The 23,021-nt window shown below is 48.2% G+C and overlaps 1 protein-coding gene across 13 annotated transcripts in view; it reads left to right on the forward strand.

The window, feature by feature from the left end:
* Window positions 1–23,021, forward strand: part of Myrip (myosin VIIA and Rab interacting protein) — a 167,050-nt gene that overhangs the window by 115,488 nt on the left and 28,541 nt on the right. For 7 of the 13 annotated variants that reach the window (XM_039081681.2, XM_039081687.2, XM_039081682.2 and 4 more), the window contains 8 exons: window positions 1,212–1,289; window positions 2,435–2,571; window positions 5,068–5,148; window positions 7,754–7,851; window positions 8,046–8,126; window positions 10,190–10,336; window positions 11,766–11,919; window positions 13,920–14,545. In XM_039081681.2, the coding sequence (XP_038937609.1) occupies window positions 1,212–1,289; window positions 2,435–2,571; window positions 5,068–5,148; window positions 7,754–7,851; window positions 8,046–8,126; window positions 10,190–10,336; window positions 11,766–11,919; window positions 13,920–14,545 (1,402 nt within the window). 13 annotated transcript variants of the gene reach the window in all.

The raw sequence follows: 23,021 nt of genomic DNA on the forward strand, positions 1-23,021 counted from the left end.
ATCCCAGAATAGGGCTGAGAAGGCAATTGTGTGAGCTGGTGATCAGCAGGTGACAGGCCCAGTCAGGGAGTTCTGGGTTCCTTAGGCCTCTGCTGGCAGAAGGCAGCTGAGACAGTGGCTTGGAGGAATCTCAAGCTGATGCCGATTCTGGGCCTTGGGGCTTCAGTGAAGTCAAAGGCCTTCTAACTGGCTCTTGCCATTGTCTCTATAAGAGAAAGCAACTTGGGGTTTTTTCACCTCCATCTTTCCCTCTAATTCTTTACTTACCCTTTTACGGTTCTTACTGTATACATCCGAAGTCTATAGTTGGTTCATCACCACATTAGACCAGATACGTGCCTCATAAAATTTGGCCCCACATTCACCAATATCTCTATCAAGTAAGTCAATAGCTAGTCGGTCGGTCACACCGGTAATAAATGACAACATGCAGCCCAATGCTAGTCACATTCTGGGGGGACAGGAGCACTTCTTCAACAGTGCAAAGTGATCGCCAGAAATGTTTCCTCTCTTTCTGAGGGACAAATACTACACAGGCCTGCAGACTTCAGTCTCCATTCAGTTAAGCTTGTTTCTGCTTTCTTAACTGTGTGTCATGGACGTGGGCTTGAGACTGGATGTGGGTCTTAAGCGTGGTGTTCTATAATTTTGCCAGAGAAGTAATGTCAATATAATGCCACCATCATGGCGTGCTGCTAAGTGGTGGGTTTTTAAAGGGAAACACTGTGGTTATCTTACATCATTTGGAGAAACTGACTGATTGTAGAGACCTGAGTGTGTGACCAGAGGATTTTGATGTCATTTTAAAATAACTAATGGACATGCATTTGAGAGTTTGATTTCAAATATTATGTTCATCTGTATAGCTATGTGTTAGCCAGTCTGGTTCATTTTCCTTAGAAAAGGGGATGAGGTAAGTTACTGGCTCCGTCTTTTATGGTTAAAGTTTAAAACAAGGTTATCATCCTACTTTTAAAAACACATAGTAAATTTTGTTAGATCCCTAGTCACCAAGCTTTGATTTCCTGTGGAGAATTTTGCTTAAACACAAATTTTACCCAGCTAGGCTGAGAGGATAGTGGGCGGCTGGGGTTGTGCTTCCAGACCACGCCTCTAGGTGGCGATCGTGCTGTTGGTCATCTGGGAAGCAGTGAGATCAGCAGAACTGGAATTGAGCCAAACCTGCCTTACAGACTACACTTTCCCACCAGACCTCTAGGTGGCGCTCGTGCCACTGGCCCCAGGACTAGCTGTGGAGCAGGAAAATCCGTGGGTCTTCCGTTTGCAAGGTACCTTGTTTTGCTAAAGTGGGGACCTGGGAACACCCGACTTTGTCACTAGCAACTGTGGCAGAGTTCTTTGTAGGCAGCCCCCTGCCTCCTCACAACTGTGCTGTTTAAATCCAGTCAACCCAGGTCAGTCTGGCATTCCTAGGTGAGGTTAGAATGAGATTCCAGTTCTTCCAATGCTGTTTTTGAGCTTGAATTAGGATTCTAGTCTGTCTTGGAATGAAAAGACACGTTTACCAGCAGAGTCATGCCATGTAAACAGAAATTAGAAAAGTGCTCACACGACCAGCTCACTGAAGAGCTACCCATTTGTGGCGTGCTGCTAAGTGGTGGGTTTTTAAAGGGAAACACTGGTTATCTTACGTTTTTCTTCTGATTCTTTGCTCTGTGGGACTTCCTGTAGCTTCAGCTCTGAACTGAGCAAAAGGCCAAGCTCGAAATAAGACCTCCATGGGAGCTTCTGTGGATCAGACTTCAAGGCACTAACCCAAGGGTGCTGTCCACACTCAGGCCTCATGTTTGTTTGTTCTTTGGTTGAATCTGGAAAAAAGTTTTTTTCCCTTTTCCTTTGGAAATCTTTATATCCTTTTCCTGAGCTTCCCAAGGGGAGTGTGTATTTTTACGTTCACAGTAAGAAACATTACAAAAGCTATCCCTCAAATGGAAGGGCTTTAGAGTCTGTTCTCACAAGACACGAAGGAAATTCCCACTGCCTACACCGTCCATGGCTGCCTTGATCACTGGGAAATAGCCTTCCCATGGTGCTCTACGCTGACTGAAAAGAGACTAGAGCTTTTGATAATACAGTAAGAGCATCAACTCTAAAGCCTACTGCTAAACAGATGTTTCTGTGAGTTAGCTTTTCTGCATTAATAAACCACAGAGAACTTAGTGGCTTAAAATAGCAAGCATCCGCTGGCTCGCCGGGTGGATTCGGATGGATCCTGCTTCTCACCGGGGGCCCTGTGCGTCTTTGGCCAGCTGGTGGCTGATAACCTGACTCACCTCTCGGGGCTTGGCCCACCAAAGGTCTCTCTCCCTGAGCAAGTCAGCTTCCCGGTGACAGAAACACCTACCTCCTCCTCGTGGAGGGGGCAGCCGTGGGTTGTCACCACCCTACAGCCTAACTTTTGCTTGTCTAACAGGCTTCTGAGGACGCAGTCTCTGGAGTGGTTCTACAACAACGTGAAGACCCGTTTCAAGCGCTTCGGCAGCGCCAAGGTCCTGAAGAACCTGTACAAGAAGCACCGTCTGGAGAGTGGTGCCTGCTTTGACATCCTAGGTACCACAGTGCCCGCTGCTCTAGGAGGGGTTGGTGGCTGGGAGTAAGAGGAGAGAGAAGACCTGACTTGCAGGTCCTCTCCTCTGGGGTACACACACTTCACAGAGACAGAGAGACTTGTTTAAATAGTAGGTTCTGGAAAGAGGGCAGGCGTCGGGGAGTGGTGCAACATCGTGTCAGATTTTAACTCAGGGTTTTGTTTTGGTGTGTGCAGGTGTACGTGAGTGCGTGTGTGCATGGGTGTGCATGTATGTGTGTGCACTTGGAAGGGAAGGCCAGAGGTCAGCTTCCAGTGTCGAGAGCTATCCACCTTGTTTTTGAGACAGGGCCTTTCTCAGGCATGGAACTCACCAAGTAGACAGAGCAGCTGTCGAGGGAGACCCAGTGATCCACCTGTCTCCACCTCTCCATTATCGCCTCCAACTGCCAGTGATGGGATTGAAGGCATGTGCCTCCATACTTAACTTTTTGTGCTGGGAATTGAACTCAGGACCTCAAAGTTGAGCAGCAAGCACTTTATACTAAGTATCCCTCCAGCTCCAACTCAGGTGCTTTGAACAGTCCTACTGGACTAGACACGTTGAGAGCTTCGAATGCCAAACTATTTTGGCAAATTGTAGGTGTTTTAATTATGGGTTCTTCTACTACAAATCATTTGTGTGTGTTCATGCGTGCAAGCATGCACGTGCACCTATCTATGCACATATATGTGCAAGCATGTTCATGCACCTATCTATGCACATGTATGTGAAGGTCAGAGGAAAGCATGGGTTTTCCTGCCCTGTCTCTCTCTAACTCCCTTGATGCAGAATCTCCCACTGACCTGGAACCAGTCTGCGGCCAGCAAGGCTCACCAATCCTCCTGTCTCCACTGCCCACAGCACTGGAGTTACAAGCACATGTGAGGCCACAGTTAGCTTTTAACACTGGTCCTGGGGGGATTTGCACTCAGGTCCTCAGGCTTGTGCAGCAGTGCTCTGACCACTGAGCAACCTGCCCAGCCCCTAGAAACAACTCTTAACTACCACACCCTGATGACAAACCATTGGAAAGTCATTTCCATATGGAGATAAGAGACCAGATCTATATCCTGAGTCCACACTCCCACTTACTCATGTTCTGAGTTCTGTTTCCCAGACTCGGAATCCAGTGTCCTAGCAAAGTGACAAGCATGTTGGTGTCCTCCTGGAAAGCCCAAAGGACAGACTTTACCTACAAGCTTCATAGAAAGGTGTCTAGCTGAGAAAAGCTGCAGTCATTATGACATCAAATATGATGACTTATCTCAATTCTTTCTCATATTGCGTCTCGGGGACACCTCTGCAGTCGAGAAAGGGGACAGTTAAACCATTAGTTCAGGGTACCTGCTTGGGTAGCTGCCATGCCCATCAAGAAGATGCCACTTCACACAGCAGGGTGCCATCTGTGTGCCCGTTTTCCTGGTCAGGAAGTCAAGGGCTAAAGAGGGTTGTAACATGCTGAAGGTGACACAGCAGGGGATGTGCAGGCCCAGAGACTGGCCTCATGTTTCCCAGTCCTCACCCCACAACTTTGCCCTTCTCCCCACACTACATTCAAAATACTGAACATGGCTGCTGTGTCAGAATACACAAGACCAGGCAACTTGGAAACAGTAGAAGCCTATTTAGCTGGAAGTTTGAGAGGCTGGAAAAGCCCTTCTCTCTCTCTTTCCCTTGCTCTCTTCTCTCTCTCTCTCTCTCTCTCTCTCTCTCTCTCTCTCTCTCTCTCTCGCTTTCTCTCTCTCTCTCGTGAGTGGGGTGTGTGTGTCTGTGTTTGCTTGAGTGTATGTGCACACACATGTATGTGCACACACATGCATATGCGCAAGTGCAGTGCCTACAAGAATCTAGAAGAAGATATCAGATCCTTTGGAGCTGGAGTTGCAGATTGTTGGGAACTTCCTGATGTGGGTTCTGGGAGTTGGAGATGATGGTTGTGAGCCTTCCGATGCGGTCACTGGGAACTGAACTTGGGTCCTCTGGAAGAGCAGTAAAGCTCTCTTAATCACTGAGCCATCTCTTCAGCCCCCTTGGCAAGGACCTTTTTGCTGTGTTATCCAGAGCAGAAGATAGAAAGGCAGGTCACACATGAAACACCAAGAAAGAAGGGTCGTTCCTAACAAGCCCACTCCTGAATGACTACACTTCCAGGATTCACCGATCAGGGTGGATCCTCCTGGTCTAGTCACTGCTTGTTAAGGCCCACTTCCAAAATCATCGCACTGATTAAAGTTCATCATGAGTTTGGAAAGAAAATATACTCAAGCCATAGCAGGAGATACTGGGAGGAAGTTGGGATATAGTTGCACAAAAACCATTGTGCAGAGAGAAAAACACCAGGCCAAATACTGGATCATTGCAGCATCAGCCCACTCACAAGGCAGGTTCCATCAATGTGGCTGACATACCAGCTCAGTGGCTCAAGCCCATCGTGTTCATCAGAGCCCTCTCATGGCCGTGTTGCTCTGTCCTCTAGGAGGAGGACTGTATGAACCAAACCTGGAGAATGAAGGGAGCATTTCAGGGAGTGACTCCACATTCTACAGGCAGTCGGAAGGTAAGGTCGCTTGACTGACAGCTGCTGAGAAGCTGGGGGGCCCAGAGACTGGATTGGCTAGCCATGATCATAGCCATGCTGTGACGGACCAGTGAGAGCTCTGGAATTGGGAGACAGTAATCAAGCCAGGAACCTGCACTTCCTGTGTGAAACTCTTCCCATAATTTACTAACATTACCTTTTATGCCAACACCCTCATCCAAGAATTACAGAACGCCATCCGAAGCCTTGCTGTCACACGCATGCCCAGTCAAATGCCTGGCCACCATTTGGAAAATGCCTGAGTTCATGGACTCAGTCTGTTTACCAAGGGAGATTAGCCTAGAACCTAGGTCAATGGAGTTACCCACACATGTTTGCTGAGACTGTGCAGCCTGTTATGTGAAAATGCATTGGTGGGAAGATATGGTTAAAGTACATCATATATGTGTCACAACAAAATCTAGTGTTTTGTACAGTTAATATGTATTAGTTATAAAATACTACATCAGGATTGGTAAGATTAGCCTGATGGTCTGAGTTCAATCCCTTGGACCAATGTTAGAAGAAGAAAACTGACTCCCACGAGTTGTCCTCTAACTGCCACACACATGCTATGACATACACACACACATACACACACACACACATATAAATACACATAAATACATAAACACACATGACATATACACACATATGTATATACACAAATACACACAAATACATACACACATACACTCATATACACACATACACACATGCACACACATACAAACACACACATAAATACATAAACACATGTCATATACACACATATGTATATACACAAATACACATACACACAAATACATGTACACATACACTCATACACACACACATATACACTCACATGCACATGCATACAAACACACACATAAATACATAAACACATGTCACATAAACACACATACACACACGCACACATACACACACATAAATATATAAACACACATCAGATACACACACATACACACATACAAACACATATACAGTATACACATACACATGACATACATGCATATACACATGCACACATACAAACACATACATGTGTATACACATACACACGGACACACATACATACATGCATATACATATACACACGTACACATGATATTCATGCATACACACATGCACACATATAAGCACACATGCATACATACATATATACATATACATATAAACGCATGCACACATATACACACAGACATACACACACAGAGACAGACACACATACACACATGGTAATTTTAAATAGAATAATTTTAATATATTGAAACCAGTTGGGAGAGAAACATCCATCCCCAGGGAGCCCTTCACGTGGTGGCAACTTGCACTTTACATGTTCTCCTCATGGGCTCTTCTTATTAAAGCTTACATTAAGTGTGTTCAGACGGCCAGACCTTATACATCCTCTACCTGAGATGGTGAGATACATCCACCATAGCCGGGTTTCTCTCAGAGAATTCATCATATTTCCCAAATCCCCCGTTCTGGCCACATTGGTGTCTCTGGGAGTCTAACGAGCTCAGCTAGTGATTAATGAATGAGTCAATGCGTTCACACTTTGTCTCACTTCACAGATAACTTCCAGCAGCTCCCAGGAGACCAGCATATGCTAATCACACAAGACAACAGCAGATTAAAATTAGAGAGAGGCACAGACACCGTCCTTTTCAGACCCGAGATCCCATGGCTGATATAGCATGGACTCTGAGGCAGTCAGTGAGTGTGCTGCTGAATGGCTCTGTGATCCCAGTTACTCCAGGGCTATGTCAGGAGGATCATGAGTTCAAAGCCAGCATAGCCAGTACAGCCAAGACTCTAGAGATGGAAACACAGGGGGTGGGGTGAGGGGTGTACTCACCACACAAGTGTGGCTTTCTGGGTTCAGTCTCCCTCACCCACATAAAAAGCAGAGTGCAGCAGTGTATGTGTGCAGTCCACTTTAAAAGGTCACGTGGGCTTGCCTTCACTGTGCTAAAGGATTTTCTCAGCAGTACTGAATGCCAATGGTAACCCTCTACTGTTTGTCAAATTACCGAGCTGGTCTGAAATTCACAGATCCGTCTATGTAGTGTGGTCACAGAGTATGGCGCTGGATTACCGTAGTGGTTACCGCCGTGAACTCCCAGCTGAGTCCCACATGTTTCCTACTCAGACTTGTCACAGATGCTGACGTATGCCCTCACTGTTTGCTTTAAGCCATGACCACAGCCTAGTGGCTCTGGGACATTTAACCATTGTCATTTAACCATTTTTATCTATGTCATCACAGTGGTAGAGTGTGCAAGAGGGGACTTATGCTGCCTAAGAACATGGACAGAGAAACATTATTGTCTGACAGCCCCCTGGAACCATCTTGGTTACTCAGTGAGAGACTGGAAGGCAGAGAAGGGACTGGAGAGGGAAGACTCAGAGAACCACAGGGTGTAGGATATGAGGGATGGTGAGAGGCAGTAGGGAGATCAGTGAGCTCATGTCCTATCCTGAGCAGCTAGAGAGTGTCCTGGGACCCCAAGGGTTGAAAGCAGAAACGTAGCCCAGGGGACAGTTGTGACTTGTCTTGTGTTCTGTCCTTTCCTAGGACACAGCATGATGGACACCTTGGCTGTTGCCCTACAAGTGGCAGAAGAAGCCATCGAAGAGGCCATTTCTAAAGCAGAATCCCAGAGGGACAGCCTGGTAGGACCTCCTTCTGTATGGTGGGAGGCGACAAGGTAGCAACATCCTGGCTATCAGGATCAAGTGCCGATGGTCTGGGGTCAATGGTTGGGGGTCATGTCAGCCTTAAGTAAGGCTGTGTGTAACCCCTCTCTACTGTTGCCGGGACCTGTGTGACAATGAGCCCATGCCCCTTCATTCTCTTCCTTCCACAGGACAAACAGAACGAGGCCAGCTACCTGCGGGACCACAGGCAAGAGCTGGCGGAGGAGCTGGCCGGCACCATCCTGCAGAGGGTAGGACAATTCAAACCAGCCTCTGGGGAGCTGGAGAGGAGACTCAGAATGGGCTCGTTTGCTGATGCTGTGACGAAAGTTAAGGGGGCATAAGTTAAGCCACGGGCTCCATCCTGTCTGCTGTCCTTGCTCTCCTCACATTCACATTCACTGGCTTGGCAGGACTCAAGCCCGGAGGCTGGGGGAGGGTATAGGTCCTGTGAGCACGATGACCCCTAGAGGCACCTGATGAAGGGCTGTCAGGAAGGCGTCTTGAAAGACTTCAGCCTTCATTTTCAGTCACAGCGACCCCACAGCCCCATTCACACAGCAAGGACACTCCTCGGTCCTGAAGACACCCAGAAGTCTCATCCAGTCATGGGTCAAGAGACGTTGATAGGGCCACGTGCCCTTGAGCCCAGCGTGGGATGTTAGAAGGAAGGGCATAGCACAGGCTACCCTGCAGAAGAGAGGAGAATCCAGTCTCTCAACTATCCCCAGCAATTCCACAAGCCAGAAAGCAAATGCAGCTATACCCTGCCCCAAAATGGGGGCAGTGCCTCGACCAGGCCACGTCTGCACCTTGGCTGGCACCTTCTTTCTCCCCTGCCCTTTCCTCATGGCTCTGTGGTCTAAAAGTCCACCGAGGGCTAAGAGATCTCTCAGCTCGGTAAAATGTTTGCTGTACATGGCTTCTGCTTTCCGTCCCGGGGGAATGTGCGTGGGTCCCTGGGGTTCACTGGCTGGCCAGCCTAGTCCCAAATCCAGGCTCAATATGAGACCCTGTCTGAAATAAAAAGTGGAGAAAGGCTGAGGAAGGCACCCAAGGTTGACCTCTGGCCTCCACACATGTGTGAACACACAGACATGCAAACACTCACTCACTGAAGGATTCTGTCTTGGTGCCTTGCCCTTTTTCTCAGCTGTCTTGTCTGTAAAAGGTAGGGGCCCGGGGGAATCTGTTCCGACAGGAGCACTCACTGCACAGGGCTATACCAGCACAGCTGATGGCCACTCCCCAAGGCTTCCAGGCCTTCCTCAAGTCAGGGCCTAAATCCAGAGGCACCAGGGCTCATGCGCTGCCCTGTGGCTTTAGCTGATGTGTGACTCTTTCTGGACCAGCGTCAGATGGGGAGACCGGCAGCAAGCATTTCTCAGAGTTACTCCGGGGAATAGCAGGCACAGGGTCTCTGTAGTCCCCAGCATGGAGTGTAATGCAAAGTGAGGAACTGTGGATATCAGAAAGGCTCCACAAGCCTTTCCCCGTAGCCAAGGACCCAACATATGTGGGGGAAGGGTTTCCAGAAGGTTCCACAAAGGGCAGTTTGACCTTCCTGTACCAAGCAGTGGGCTGAGTCCTCATGGACCAAAAGAAGCACTCCAGCTTAACCACTGGTCTTCCGCCGTCCCCGAAGCCCGAGTCCCTTCCTACATCTGTCATTTGAGCATCATCTTCCTGCTACCTCATCCATGTACCCACACGGTTACACCGGTGACAGCTGCATCTTTACTTAACCCATAGATCTTTTTCTCAGTATCGTTCCCCAGACAGTAAGCCCAGCAGCTGTTTTAATAGCACGTGTCACGTCAGTTACCATGAATGATTTGAAGATGATCCGGCACGGACTGGGTGATGTACATAGGTCCTCTAAGCAAACACACCATTCAAACCTACCTCAGGTACCATTCCTCAAGCTCCGTCCATCTTGATTTTGTTATATGGTCTCTCACTGAGACCTGGGACCACAGATTAGGCTAAGGTGGCTGGCCAGCGAGCCTCAGGAGATCCTCCTGTTCATGCCTGCCTGGCACTAGAATTCTAACCTTGAACCACTATGCCTACCATTCTTGCAAGGACTCTGGGGCTTGAACACAGCAAGCACTTTAGCAAGGAGGCTGATTCCCAGAGCCAGTCCCCTGCAAATGGAGGGTGTGGTTGCATTTGTCAGAGACAGAGGCTGTCGGTCATTGATACACTGTGCCACTGCAACACAAGGCGGAGCTGAAACATTGGCTCTAACTAAACTTCTGAGGAAAAACATCCCAAAGGTGATCCCTCCGGAACTTGCCCCCCATTCCCCCAGATTATAAGAAAACAGAAGGATAAAGCTGACCTGCATGCTGAGGAGGAGGAGCCAGAGTGTACCCGGCCCCAGAGTGGCGGTGTGAAGGCCAGGGGTGAGGGGACTGCGGCCCCTCCAGGACGACACAAAGCACGTGCTGCCCTCTGGGTAAGTCACCACAGCACTGCCGCCCCACACAGGTCCTGCATACCTGTGGCTCAGAGCCAGTGAAATGGGGGAAGCACATTGTGCCATCTGCAGTTGAGTATGCTCTCTGGGTCCTAGAGGAGGCTGGGAATGTGCAAGAGGAGCAGGGCAGGTACAGGGGAGAGCGAGAAGCTGAGGGAAAGTGCAGGTGTCTGAGGAGTTTTTACATTGAGACCAATTTAGGAAAAATGAAGATGTCCATAGTGTGTGTGTGTGTGTGTGTGTGTGTAGACAGGTGTGCATGTCTGTGCAAGTATACATGTATGTGTACTGATGTGCTGGTATGCAGGTTTGTGTGTCTGTGTGCAGGTGTGAATGTGTGTATGTGAGTGTGTGTGTACCTGTGTACAGGTGTGAATGTGTGTACCTGTGTACAGGTGTGAGTGTGTGTGTGTACCTGTGTACAGGTATATATCTGTGTGCACCTGCGTACAGGTGTACATGTGTTTGTACCTGTGTGCAGATATGAATGTGTGTGATAGGTATGCATGTGTGTGCATGTCTGCAGGTGTGTATGTATGTGTCTGTACTTGTGTGCAGGTGTGTGTGTAGGAGCCAGAGGCCAACCTCAGGTGTCAAGCACAGTCAACTTTGATTTTTTGAGATGGGGTCTCCCTCTGGTCCGGAATTCACCAATTCAGCCAAGCCAGCTGCCAATCCCCGGGGACCCTTCTGTTCCTACCTTACCAATGCTGGGATTATGAGTGTGCTCTGCTTTGTCCAGCTTTTAAATGTGGGTTCTGGGATTCAAACTCAGGTCTTTGCACTGTCAAGGCAAGAGCAATCTTGCCTTGTGCAGACTCTACATGCTCACACCAGTGCAGAACTGAGACCCTAGCATTGAGGAAACAGAGCCTTTGAAGAGTTAAACCCCCAGGTTCCGATGCAGGAGCAACTGATTTGACCCCCTCATTAGCTACTGCCTTCAAATCTCTCCTCGTCCAGGTCTCATTGCGTTCCTGAGCTGTGGGCTCAGACCTCTCAGGCCCTCCAAACTCCCTCTAACCTAGCTCCTCCAGTTGGGCCCACTCTTTTGTCTCCCACAGATGCTTGTGTGGGTAAAAACTGAAAGAAAGCAGAGGCCACGGGTGGGAAGGAAAGAGTCAAAGTAGTGAGACAGCAGGATAGTGAAGTAACCCTCCCACTTGCTGGTAAGCACAGGAGGCCCCAAGGCTGAGTAAAGACATTGCTGCAGTGCCACCTGCTGGAAGCAGTTCTCACGGCGGTGGCTGGGGCCTCTTCCTGTTGAGGATTTAGCAAAATCACAGATGACTCCTTGACCACCCCTATGCCCTCCCTATGTTGTTGATCGACATCATCGAAACTGTTCCAGATTCTAGCCACACAGCCCGGGGCTGTGTTTAACGCTCACGCCTCCCTCTTTCCACAGCGGTCCCAGTCTGCGTTCTCCTTCACTACTGAAGACACTCTGAAGACCTCTTCAGCAGAGGCTGCTCCAAGGCAGCCCAAGGACCGTGCCCAGCGTCTGCTGGAGGAGTCTGCTCTGCCCAGCTGGAGGAGCATGGACGGACTAGACGGGAAAAGTAATGGTTTTGTTATTGGTGGTGGTGGTGGTGGTGGTGGTGGTGGTGGTGGTGGTGGTGGTGGTGGGTTTTTTGTTTGTTTGTTTGGTTGGTTGGTTGGTTGGTTGGTTGGTTGTTGGTTTGATTTGGTTTTGTTGAGACAATACCTCATGGAGCCTAGGCTGGCTCCCAACTCCCTAAATAGCCAAGGATGGCCTTGAATACTCAATCCTCCTGCCTCCACTTCTAAATGCTGAGGTTATAGGTGTGTACCACCATTCCCTGCCTCCAAGCGGGTTTCACAAGTGCTATTTGGAGTCTTGCTAGCTATGATCACATGACCGTCAGCTCCTCCTCCCATGTGTGCGTGTGTGTGTGTGTGTGTGTGTGTGTGTGTGCGTGTGTGTGTGTGTCTGATAGGTAGTTAGCTGTCTACCTCAGTACAGCTTGGAATGTATTGTGGTTCAATTGTGCCTATGGTCTTCCTGCTTGCTCTAGAATGTTCTCCCTCTCCCTTAGGGGCTAGAACTCACATCAACAGCTTGCACAGTCTCACTAAACGAAGAGGTTGGAATTAGCTCAGCTACTTTCCCAAGCTCTCCTGCCATGGCTGTGACCATGAAAATAGAAGCCAGGGACCATGAAGCCCTACACTTGGGGGGTCTCTTCCTCACCTGATAAATACATATGTACAGCAGAACACGGACCCACGTGCCGTTACATGCAGCAGCTGTTGTTGGTACTCACCACCTGTTGTAGGCCAGACCCAGATCCCTGCCCTGAATAGCAACAATACTTAACCACAAAGTGGCCACCCTAGGAGTAAACATTTGAAGACTAGCTGACAGTTCCTCTCTATAACTAGCCAACAGTCTATGAGCAAAATCCACCCTGTGTGAAGAACGGGAAATGTCAACTATCTGTTAATCTAAGGATGTTCTGTGAGAGGTCACTTTCCTGTTAGCCCACTCTCGCCTGATGGGTGAAGCCTGCGCAGCTTCAATGCTCAGCAACGAGTGCTCTGTCTGTGTGGTTTCAGGGTTTCCGTTAAGTGTCTTTTATTCCTAGATTCACCATTCCGATACCCAGATGCTCACTTCCCTGCTTCTCCCATGTCCCCTTTCTCCCACATCCCCAGCTTCTCCCATGTCCCCCTTTCTCCCATGTCCCCCCTTCTCCCATGTCCCCAGCTCTCCCATGTCCCCCCTTCTCCCATGTCCCCTTTCTCCCACATCCCCAGCTTCTCCCATGTCCCCAGCTTCTCCCATGTCCCCAGCTTCTCCCACGTCTCCAGCTTCTCCCATGTCCCCAGCTTCTCCCATGTCCCCAGCTTCTCCCATGTCCCCAGCTTCTCCCATGTCCCCCGCTTCTCCCACGTCCCCAGCTTCTCCCACATCCCCTGCTTCTCCCACATCCCTCGTTTCTCCCATGTCCCCCCGATTCTCCCACTTTCCTCCCAGCTTCTCCCACTTTCCTCTCACTTCCCTACCTTTGGAAGAGTAGTCAGTGCTCTTAACCACTTAGCCATCTCTCCGGCCCTCAATAATATTTCTACAAAGCAAGCGTGAGGTCAGCCTAGAATACAGAAGACCCTCCCTCCGCAGCCATCAACTGCCAAAAGCTCCCTGCTAGGGCTGGGACCTTAGGAGCCCCTCTCCCATCTGCACTGTTAATTTCACAGACTCCATACTGTGGAGGTGTCAGGGAGGAAGCCACAGCTCTGTGAGCTGACATGTGCAACAGCTGTGCCTCACCCAGAAGTCAACTCTCATTAACAGTTCTCCGCCCCAGCCTCTATCTCTTAAAGCCTCTCTGTCCCCTCTCCCATGATGTCCCTTGAGCCTTGGATGGGAGAAATCCACACTGATGATACCGTGTACAGTTGGGTACTCTTAATGTCCTGTGAGTCCCTGGTCGCCTACGGGGGTCACCCAATCTCACGGGAACCTCGTGGGAGATCCCAGCTTGTTCCTGCAGTGATGATGGACCCCTCTGGTTTCTTTCTCACCTCTACCCCGCAGATCTGGTCCCACTCCTGCAGAGCCCCGACGGGAACTGGATGACTTTGAAGGACAGTAGTAGACAGCCCCCAACCCGCCTGCTGGCCAAGCCGAAGAGTAGGACCTTTCAGGCCCTGGAGGTGGCGTCCAGTGTGGCATCTGCCTATGATGAGTTAGGTTCTGACAGTGAGGAAGACTTTGATTACAGCGAAGCCTTGAGTAAACTGCGTCCACCATCCCAGGGCAGGCTCAAGCAACCCCAGCCTCAGCCTGCACAGGCCCAGAGTTCCGGCCAAGGTCCCTTAGCCACCTCTCCCTCAAACCCTGAGGCCATGTGCTCGGATTCAGAGACATCCTCCACTAGCTCATCTCGGGAAGCCGGCTGTCGGGCTAAGCTCCTCTGGCTGCAGAGGAAGGCCCCCAAGAACCCCTCAGCAGAGAAGACGCACCTCCAGGGAGAGCTGGATGTCAATTTCAACCCTCAGGCAGCCGGTGGAGAGACTTCCGACAGCAGTGATCCAGAGGAGACCCTCCACACTGCAGACCGCCGGGCCAGGAGGTGGAGAAGGGCCCGGGTGGGCCCAGAGGAGTCAAACAGGGGTCTGCCTTCACCCAGTGCCTATCCGCCGGCTCTGCACACAGCTCAGGTAAAGAAACCTGCAGGCACAAACGCACTTTGAAAGTAGGATGACCCTTTTCCACAGGGGGTGCCCTAGAGAGCTGGGTCTGGGCTCTGTTATCTAAGATTCTACTGGTCCCGCTGCCAGGCAGCCGAGAGGCCCGTCAGGTCCCATCAACCTCAGTGGCTCTGAGTCCTTGTATTAGATTTTTCTTTTCACTGTGAACAAACACTGACAAAACTCGCCCTGAGTTGTCACTTGGGCTCACCTCTCTGGAGCCTTTGTGTGGGTGCTGTGTCCCTTGAGCTTGACCAGAATATGTTGATGGCAGGGGCAGGTGGTAGGGAGCTCTTCTTTGGTTCATGGTGGACAGAACAATGAGAAAGGGAACACGGGAGAGGGCTAGGGGAGGGCTGGAGGGAAGGCTTGGTTGGAAAAGGCCTCATTGTGTAGCTTGAAGACCCAAGTTCAATCACCACCTACAGAAAAAGCGCAGCATAGTGGCACACGCTTGCTATTCCAGTGCTGGGAGGACAAAGACAGGGGACTCCCCACAATCCCAGCCACAGCCTACTCAGTGAGCCTCAGGCCAGGGAGAACTTGTCTAAAAGAAAAAAAGAAAGGTGGATGCCACCTGAGGAACAACATCTGTTAATCTCTGGCCTCCACATTTTCAACATATACACACACCCTCACACGCACACACACACAACCATGCACACATGTTCACACACACACAAACTAGCTAATTATTAATGTTTTAAAAAATTAATACGGGGGGGATTGGGGATTTAGCTCAGTGGTAGAGAGCTTGCCTAGCAAGCGCAAGGCCCTGGGTTCGGTCCCCAGCTCTGAAAAAAAAAAAAAGAAAGAAAAAAGAAAACAAAAAATTAAGACAGGGATGGAGAGATGGCTCAGTGGTTAAGAGTACTGGCTGTTCTTCCCGAGGTCCTGAGTTCAATTCCCAGAAACCACATGGTGGCTCACAACCATCTGTAATGGGATCTGGTGCCCTCTTCTGGTGCGTCTGAAGACAGCAACAGTGTACTCATATACATTAAATAAATAAATAAATAAATAAATAAATAAATAAATAAATAAATCTTTTAAAAAAATTTAAGGCAAGGTCTATAGCCAAGGAGGATCCCTAATCGTTACATGATTCAAAACGGGTGCCCAAGGCTTCTTGTTTGCTAAAAAGAGGCTTCAGACTCACGTGCAGGCACCGGCCTTTGAATGGCACTTGTCACGGTGAGACTTCGTTTTACTGCGATAAAGCACCATGACCAAAAGCAGTATGAGGGGAAAGGGGGGAGCTCTGTCCACTTACAACTCTCGGGTCATGCTATGTCAGTGAGGAAAGTCGTGGCCAGAGCTCAGACGGAAGGAATATAGAGGCAGGGACTGAGGCAGAGGCCATGGAGGGTGCTGGCTTGCTCCTCATGGCTTGTTCACCCTGCTTCCTCATACAACCTAGGACCACTGGCCCAGGAGTGGCAGGCACAGCGAGCCGGGCCCACCCACATCAATCATTAACCCAGACAATGTGCCCTGTCCACAGGGCAGTCTAGAGAGTGATTTTCTCAACGGAGGTTCCCTCCTCCCAGATGATCTAGCCTGTGTCAAGGTGACAAAATAAAGCCAATGTTCTGCCCCGGTGACCAGAACAGCAGCAGGTAGGGAGGAGCCAGAGGCTAGCTAGAGGTGCCTGTTACCTCTCTTGTCTCTCCATCCCAGGGAAGGACCTTGAGCAAGTAGCAGTACCTTCTTATGCCCACTAGGGGGAGATGCTGCTATGTTGTCTGGGTGTTCGAACCTTTAGTTTCCTTTCATAGGGCGGTTCTCATCTCTGCCTCTTCCCAAACACACACACACCCAGGTTGAAATAAAATAAAAATTACATATTTAGACCATTGCTTCAGAAAATATAAATAAATTAACATAAGACAAAGCAAATGACCTACAATATAGAGATATTACATATTTATGTTTTTTTAAATATTGTATTATAATATATACAAAACCATAATATACAAATGTTCAAGCATTCCAATGGCATTTCCTGCCAGGCATGGTAGCACGTGCCAATGATCCCAGTACTCCAGGGGCAAGAGGATAATATATTGGAGGCTAGCCTAGACTACATAATAAGATACACACACACACACACACACACACACACACACACACACACACACACACCAAAACAGACAGGGCTGAAGAGAAGAGCACTTGGACTTAGTTCCCAGCACCCACATCAGGCCGCTGTCAGGTGCTCGTAACTCCATTCCCAGAAGACCTGACATCCTCTTTCTGTGCACCAAGGGCACATGCACACACGTGGTGCACACAGAGTCACAAATAATTTAAAATAGAATAAAAATGAACAAATTAGCTCCATGTCACCCCCACTCCAAATGACTGAGGGTGCGTTTTGTGTGAGGCTATTTTCTTAGTTTGTGTTTCTGTTGCCGTGATGAAACACCGTGACCGAAAGAAAACTGGGGCGGCAGAAAGTGTTTTATTTGGCTTACACTTCCACATCCCTGCTCATCATTGAAGGAAGTCAGGACAGGAACTCAAGCAGGGCAGGAGTCTGGGGGCAGGAGCTGATGCAGAGGCCATGGAGGGGTGCTGCTTACTGGCTTGCTCACCTGGTTTGCTCAGCCTGCTTTCTTATAGAACCCAGCACCACCAGCCCAGGGATGGCGCCACCCACAATGGGCTGGTCCATCACCCATCAATCACTAATTAAGAAGCCGCCTTACAGACTTGCCAGCAGTCCCATGTTATGGAGACCTCTTCTCAACCAAGGTTCCTGTTTTCAGATGACTTTTGCTTGTGTTGAGTTGACATAAAACTATCTTTGTATGTTCATATGCATGCAGTAAACTTAAGACTAAATCGGCAACTCTGTCTGGCATCATGCTGTCTGTCCATCTTCTTCTGCTTCTCTCTAACTCTCAACTATAAGTGATACAGAGAGGCTGGCCCACACCCCTCTGGGCATTCCAAGTGCCAAAGCTTCCAGGAAGCATCATACCAAGAGCAGGGTGTCAGCTCACCCAGAATGCAGGCAATGAAGAAAATGTAAAAGCAGGATGTAGGGAGATGGCTTAGTGGGTAAAGTGCTTGCCATGTGCCCAAGCCTCATTCTGGGACACATGTAAAAACTCAGGCGTGACGGTGCAGATTTGGAATCCCTGTGCTAATGGGGCAGAGACAGATCACTGGGCTCACTCGCCAGAATGCCTGGCCTGCTAGCAGGCTCCAGGTCAATGGGAGACCCCAGCCCCCCTCTTACAACACACACACACACACACACACACACACACACACACATTTAAAACAGCAATAAACACATTAAAAGTCTTTTGGAAAGATTATTTTCTTAATTATCTTATTTAATTAGGTGTGTGTGTATGTGTATGTATGTATGTATGGGTTTGTACATGTGAGCACAGTAGCCAGACACAGTTGTTGAGAACCAGATTCATGTCCTCTTCAAGAGCAGAAAGTGCTCTTCATCCCTGCACACCTCTGCAGTCCCCAACTGCTGTCTTTGTGTCAACGCCTCCTACCATTCACAGACTGACGAATTCCAGTGGACCTGCTCCGGTGCCTGACTCATCCTTGTCCCAAAGCGACGGATGTGTAAAGTGTCTGTGCTTCCAGACTGTAGACAGGCCCACAGAGTGTCGCTGTGCAGACTTTAAAGGGCTGTCAAATTAGGCTCTCAGACCTCGTAGCTATTTACATAGCTGCAACAGCGTATGTGTGCATTTCGCGCTTGTCAACGATCGTCATTGGCAGCCTGTTTCGTTCAATTCATGCCAATTCCATGTGAGGGGGAAAAACAAAACACAAAAAGCAAAACTTTTCTGGTTAACATTTGTGTGGTTGTCACTGAGATTGTTTCTTCCCTCGTTGTAAAACTGTTCCCATTTTTTTTCTCCCATGAAAAGTATGCTATGTTTTACCTGTCCCCTCTCTCTGCTATTTATCCTATATTTTAGTTTTGAGCCTTGCCTGGCCTGGAACTCACTGTGTTAGACCAGGATGGCTTCAAACTCACAGATTTCCTCCTGCCTTGCCTCCCAAACGCTGAGATTAAAGGCATATGCCCCAGGCCTGGCTTCAGTACATTTTACATATAAATGTCTTTCTTATTAGCAATGGTTAGGTGGGGTTTGGTACAGACTTCAGTTGGCAGAGTGTTTGCCTGGCGTGCTTAAGGAACAGGGCTCGATTCCCAGCACCACAGAAGCCAGGCAATGCCAGCACTTGGTAAGTAAAGGCAGGAGGTTCAAGTGTGGGATGTCATCCTCAGCTACATAGTGAGTTGAGTTCTAGGCTAGCCTGGGCTACATGAGACCCTGCTAATTGTCTGCTTTATCATTTGATTATTCAATGACATTACTTCTCAAGCTTAGGCTTTTTCATGATGCTTTGCGAGTTTGTATTTTCCATCGAGACCCACATAGACTTTGCTTGTCTGGGCATGAAGTAAACGCTACCCCCCCCCCACCTTATTTGACTCTAAATCATTCCTAAGTCATCTACAATGTATCAGCTGGTGGTCATGCCTTCTTTACACATGAAGTTTACTTTGTTGCCATGTTCTTTGTTCGCTCCCTGTGACAGATCTTACTGTTTTCATTATAAATACAGTGCATGTTGCTATCTGGTGAACCTTCCCTCCCCCACCCCTTCTACCCCTCCTGCCATCCCTTCTCCCCTCCTTCATCCTTCTCCCCTCACCTCCTTTTTATCCCTTCTTCCCTCACCTCCCCCACTCCTCCCCTCCCCACCCTTGTTACTTTGGTTGATACATCATTTTCTAAAACTCTCTTGGCATCTTCCAAACCTTTACTCATATAATTGCTCTCTTAAAATCTGTTCAGTTTGCAAAAACACACAAATTGTATTGGGTTGTGCTGAATGTATGCATATACTTGGGAATAATTTATGGCTTTGTAAAACCGAGCTTTTCCATCCAGGACTGTCCAGCACTTGTAAAGGCTTTAGATTTTTGTTCAAACCCCCTCATGCTTTTCCTGTTAAGTAATTTTTAATTTACATTTTAATGATGCTGTAAGTGAGAGTTTCTCACGTGTTCCGATCAGCGCCTCTCAAAGGGGCACTGGCTTTGTTTATGCTGTATAACTTAGCGCTCTAATGGATCTTTTGTTAATTCTGCTAGTCTTTCATGTGGCGTTCTTAGCTATTCTAATTATCTACAAATAACGAACTCCTGTGTACTAACAAGTGCTCTGCCACAGAGCTAACCCCCTCCTCTTCTAGTCTCCCTCCTCCTCCTCCTCCTCCTCCTCCTCCCCCTCCTCCTCCTCCTCTTCCTCAGCATCTTTGCTTTGGAAACAGAATCTCTTTAAGTTGCCCAGCTGGCCTTGAATTAACTGTCAGAGTAGCTGGAATTGCAAACCACTGGCTCAGCCCAGCAACACTTGGTCTTTTCCCTTCCACCTTCACAGCCATTCCTTTCTCCTGTCTTCTTGCAAGGGCAAAAGCCTGTACTCACTGTGAAATCACAGCAGGGGGACCTTTCTTCCTTGGTGACCAGCTCCAGTGGTTCACAGTCAGGTCTGCTGCTTGCTTCCTGTTCAGCGGCTCTTAGCCAAACTAAGAAGCCTTTCCTGGCCCCACATGATGCAAATCAGGAATGGGGTGCGGGTTTGATTTGGTTTCATAAGACAGGGTCTTCTCACTATGGAGCCCAGATTGCCCAGAACTCACTAAGTGGCCCAGGCTGACCTTAACATACAACAATCTCTCAGCTTCAGGCCCCCAAGGGCTGTGATTCTAAGTGCAAGCCTCCATGCCTGGCCAGTTTTTCTTCTAAAATCTATTGATGTTGTTAATCACATTGATATATTTCTTAATTTTGTGTTGACTTAACATTTGTTACATATGATTTTCCAGATCACGACTCCTGTCTGTAACAACTGAATTCCATTTGTATTCTAACTTGCTGACTTCAGCATCAGCTTCTAAGAATGGTTTGACACAGGCCTGGAGAGAAGGCTTAGCAGTCGAGTCCTTACTGCTCTTGCACAAGACAAATTCAGTCCCCAGTCCCCACATTATCAGCTCACAACTGCCTATAACCCCAGCTCCACTGAGCCTGATGCCCTCTTCTGGCCCCCACAGGCACTGCACTCACATGCCTATACCCACACACAGACACACACTTAGGCACATAATTAATGTAGCATGTTGGGGAATTGAAAGTAGGGCTTATTCTCAGATGGCAAAGTACAAGACTCAGCTACGTGTTACCCTTGTTAGGTCACTGTTTATTTTGTTTTGTGGTATCCACTTCTCTGACATTTACAGAGTACTGCAAAGAGACCAGAGACTGGCTGATCTACCAGTTCGTTTTTTAATGGAAAATTCTCCTCCTTTTCCTGGCAGCAAGCTGATTTCTGTTGCTCTTTCAGAGCAGAGTGCCATCCTTTTGTGGGTCTGCCTACACAATTTTGGAAAAAGATTTGGCAAGGTCGAGAGGGCTGTCAGCCAAACACCACTTTAACATGGGAGCTGGCTGGTGCACTTGCAGTAATGGGAACTTGAGGGTTACAGACGGCTGCTGTTTTAGCGTCCCGCAATGGTTTATTTTTGGTTAGATTTATTAGTAAAGATGTCTTCTTGGGGGTAAGTTTGGTTCCAACCAGCATTCTAAGTTCTAATTATTCTATAAAAATGTGTTAAGAACATTGGGCCTACCTGATGGCTCAGCAGATAAAGGGGCTTGCCACCAAGGCTGATGACCTGAGTTGGATCCCCATGCCCTACATGTCCAAGGAGGAAACTTACTGCCACAGGGGTCCTCTGATCTCTCTATCTGGGCTGAAGCATGTCCACATGCCTACACATACACACAGAACATACATATATACATATACACATACATGCACATATACATACACACATACATACATACATACACATACAAGCATGCATACATACACACATGCATACATATACTCATACATGCATACATATATGCACACATACATACACACACATACATACATACATAAATGTAAAAAAAGCCCTTGCCATAGGACAGCTACTAATCTTTGTATATTTAATAACTGATAGATGTTCCTTTATTTACTATATTGTTCATAGAAACATAAGAAAATAAAATCTACTAATAAGAAGAGAAAGATGAGATGGAATAGGGCAGAAAATGGGTGAATGGGGGGTCCTGGTGAAGCAGATATGATCGGACACTTGATAAAGCAGGTATAAGATTTTCCATACTTACTTTTCAGGACAAGAGGATGACAGAGAACATTGTACAAAGTACAGTTCCCCACTGGATCACCCTCTTCTTAAACCTTTTTGTGCCATGGGTCATTTTGATACTGGGCTTGGTCTCAGCCAGAAAGTGGAGTAATAATAGTGGATCCTTTTGAGAACCTAACAATCACCATAGCCTCCTGGGGTTCCCCGACCTATGAGTCACATCCGTAGAAGGAGCTTAGCATGCAATCACCAATCAGGGATCAGGAGGTTATTAACTAATAGGGGCTGTAATTATTAGGGTATCACACAGTCTGACTTACACATGCACAAGGACCCGTTAGTTTTGGAACACTGATCTTGCCTTTTTTCTTTTGAGCCAGGTGACTGCAACTCTTCTTTTTTTTTTTTTTTATTTAATATATATAAGTACTCTGTAGCTATCTTCAGACACACCAGAAGAGGGCATCAGATACCATTACAGATGGTTGTGAGCCACCATGTGGTTGCTGGGAATTGAACTCAGGACCTCTGGAAGAACAGTCAGCGCTCTTAACCTCTGAGCCATCTCTCCAGCCCAAGTGACTGCAACTCTTGAAGTCTCAACTCAAGCACTGCTTCCACAGGATGCTTTCTCTGTCTCTATGGGGTGTGTAGGATCCTGGCATGGCTTCCTTACCTACCATTCACACTGCACCTAAAGGCACCATGGATCCATGAGGGAGGTTTTGGTCTCCTCTGTTAGCAGGCTGCTGGTGGGAGGGCTGAACAGGTTTGCCCGGGCTGATGGCTGAACGTGTGAGAACACAAGAGATCTGAGGATGAAGGAGAATGAATTTGGGGCTGGAGAGATGGGTCAGCAGGTAAACTGCTTCTCTTACAGTACAAGGATATGAGCTTAACCCCAGGATCCATAGATAGATAGATAGATAGATAGATAGATAGATAGATAGATAGATGGATGCCAGGTATGGTGGTACATGCCTGGAATCCTGGTGCTTGCTGGAGAAACAGACAGATTCCTGAGGCTTGCCTACCTAATGAGTTCCACACAAGTAAGAAGTGGATCCAGGGAGGCAGTCAGAGCTGACCCAGGGCACAGGTACACAGGCTGGGAATTCCAAATCTCAGAGCAGAAGCCTTAGTCTCAGGGAAGGAAGTAAAGTATTCAGGCATGTGGGGCTCCAGGTAAGTGAGAGATCTTGTCTCGAAGGCAAGCAAACAATGTGGACTT

Source organism: Rattus norvegicus, chromosome 8 (genome assembly GCF_036323735.1).
Source record: "Rattus norvegicus strain BN/NHsdMcwi chromosome 8, GRCr8, whole genome shotgun sequence".
In the NCBI taxonomy this organism is placed as follows: Eukaryota; Metazoa; Chordata; class Mammalia; order Rodentia; family Muridae; genus Rattus; species Rattus norvegicus.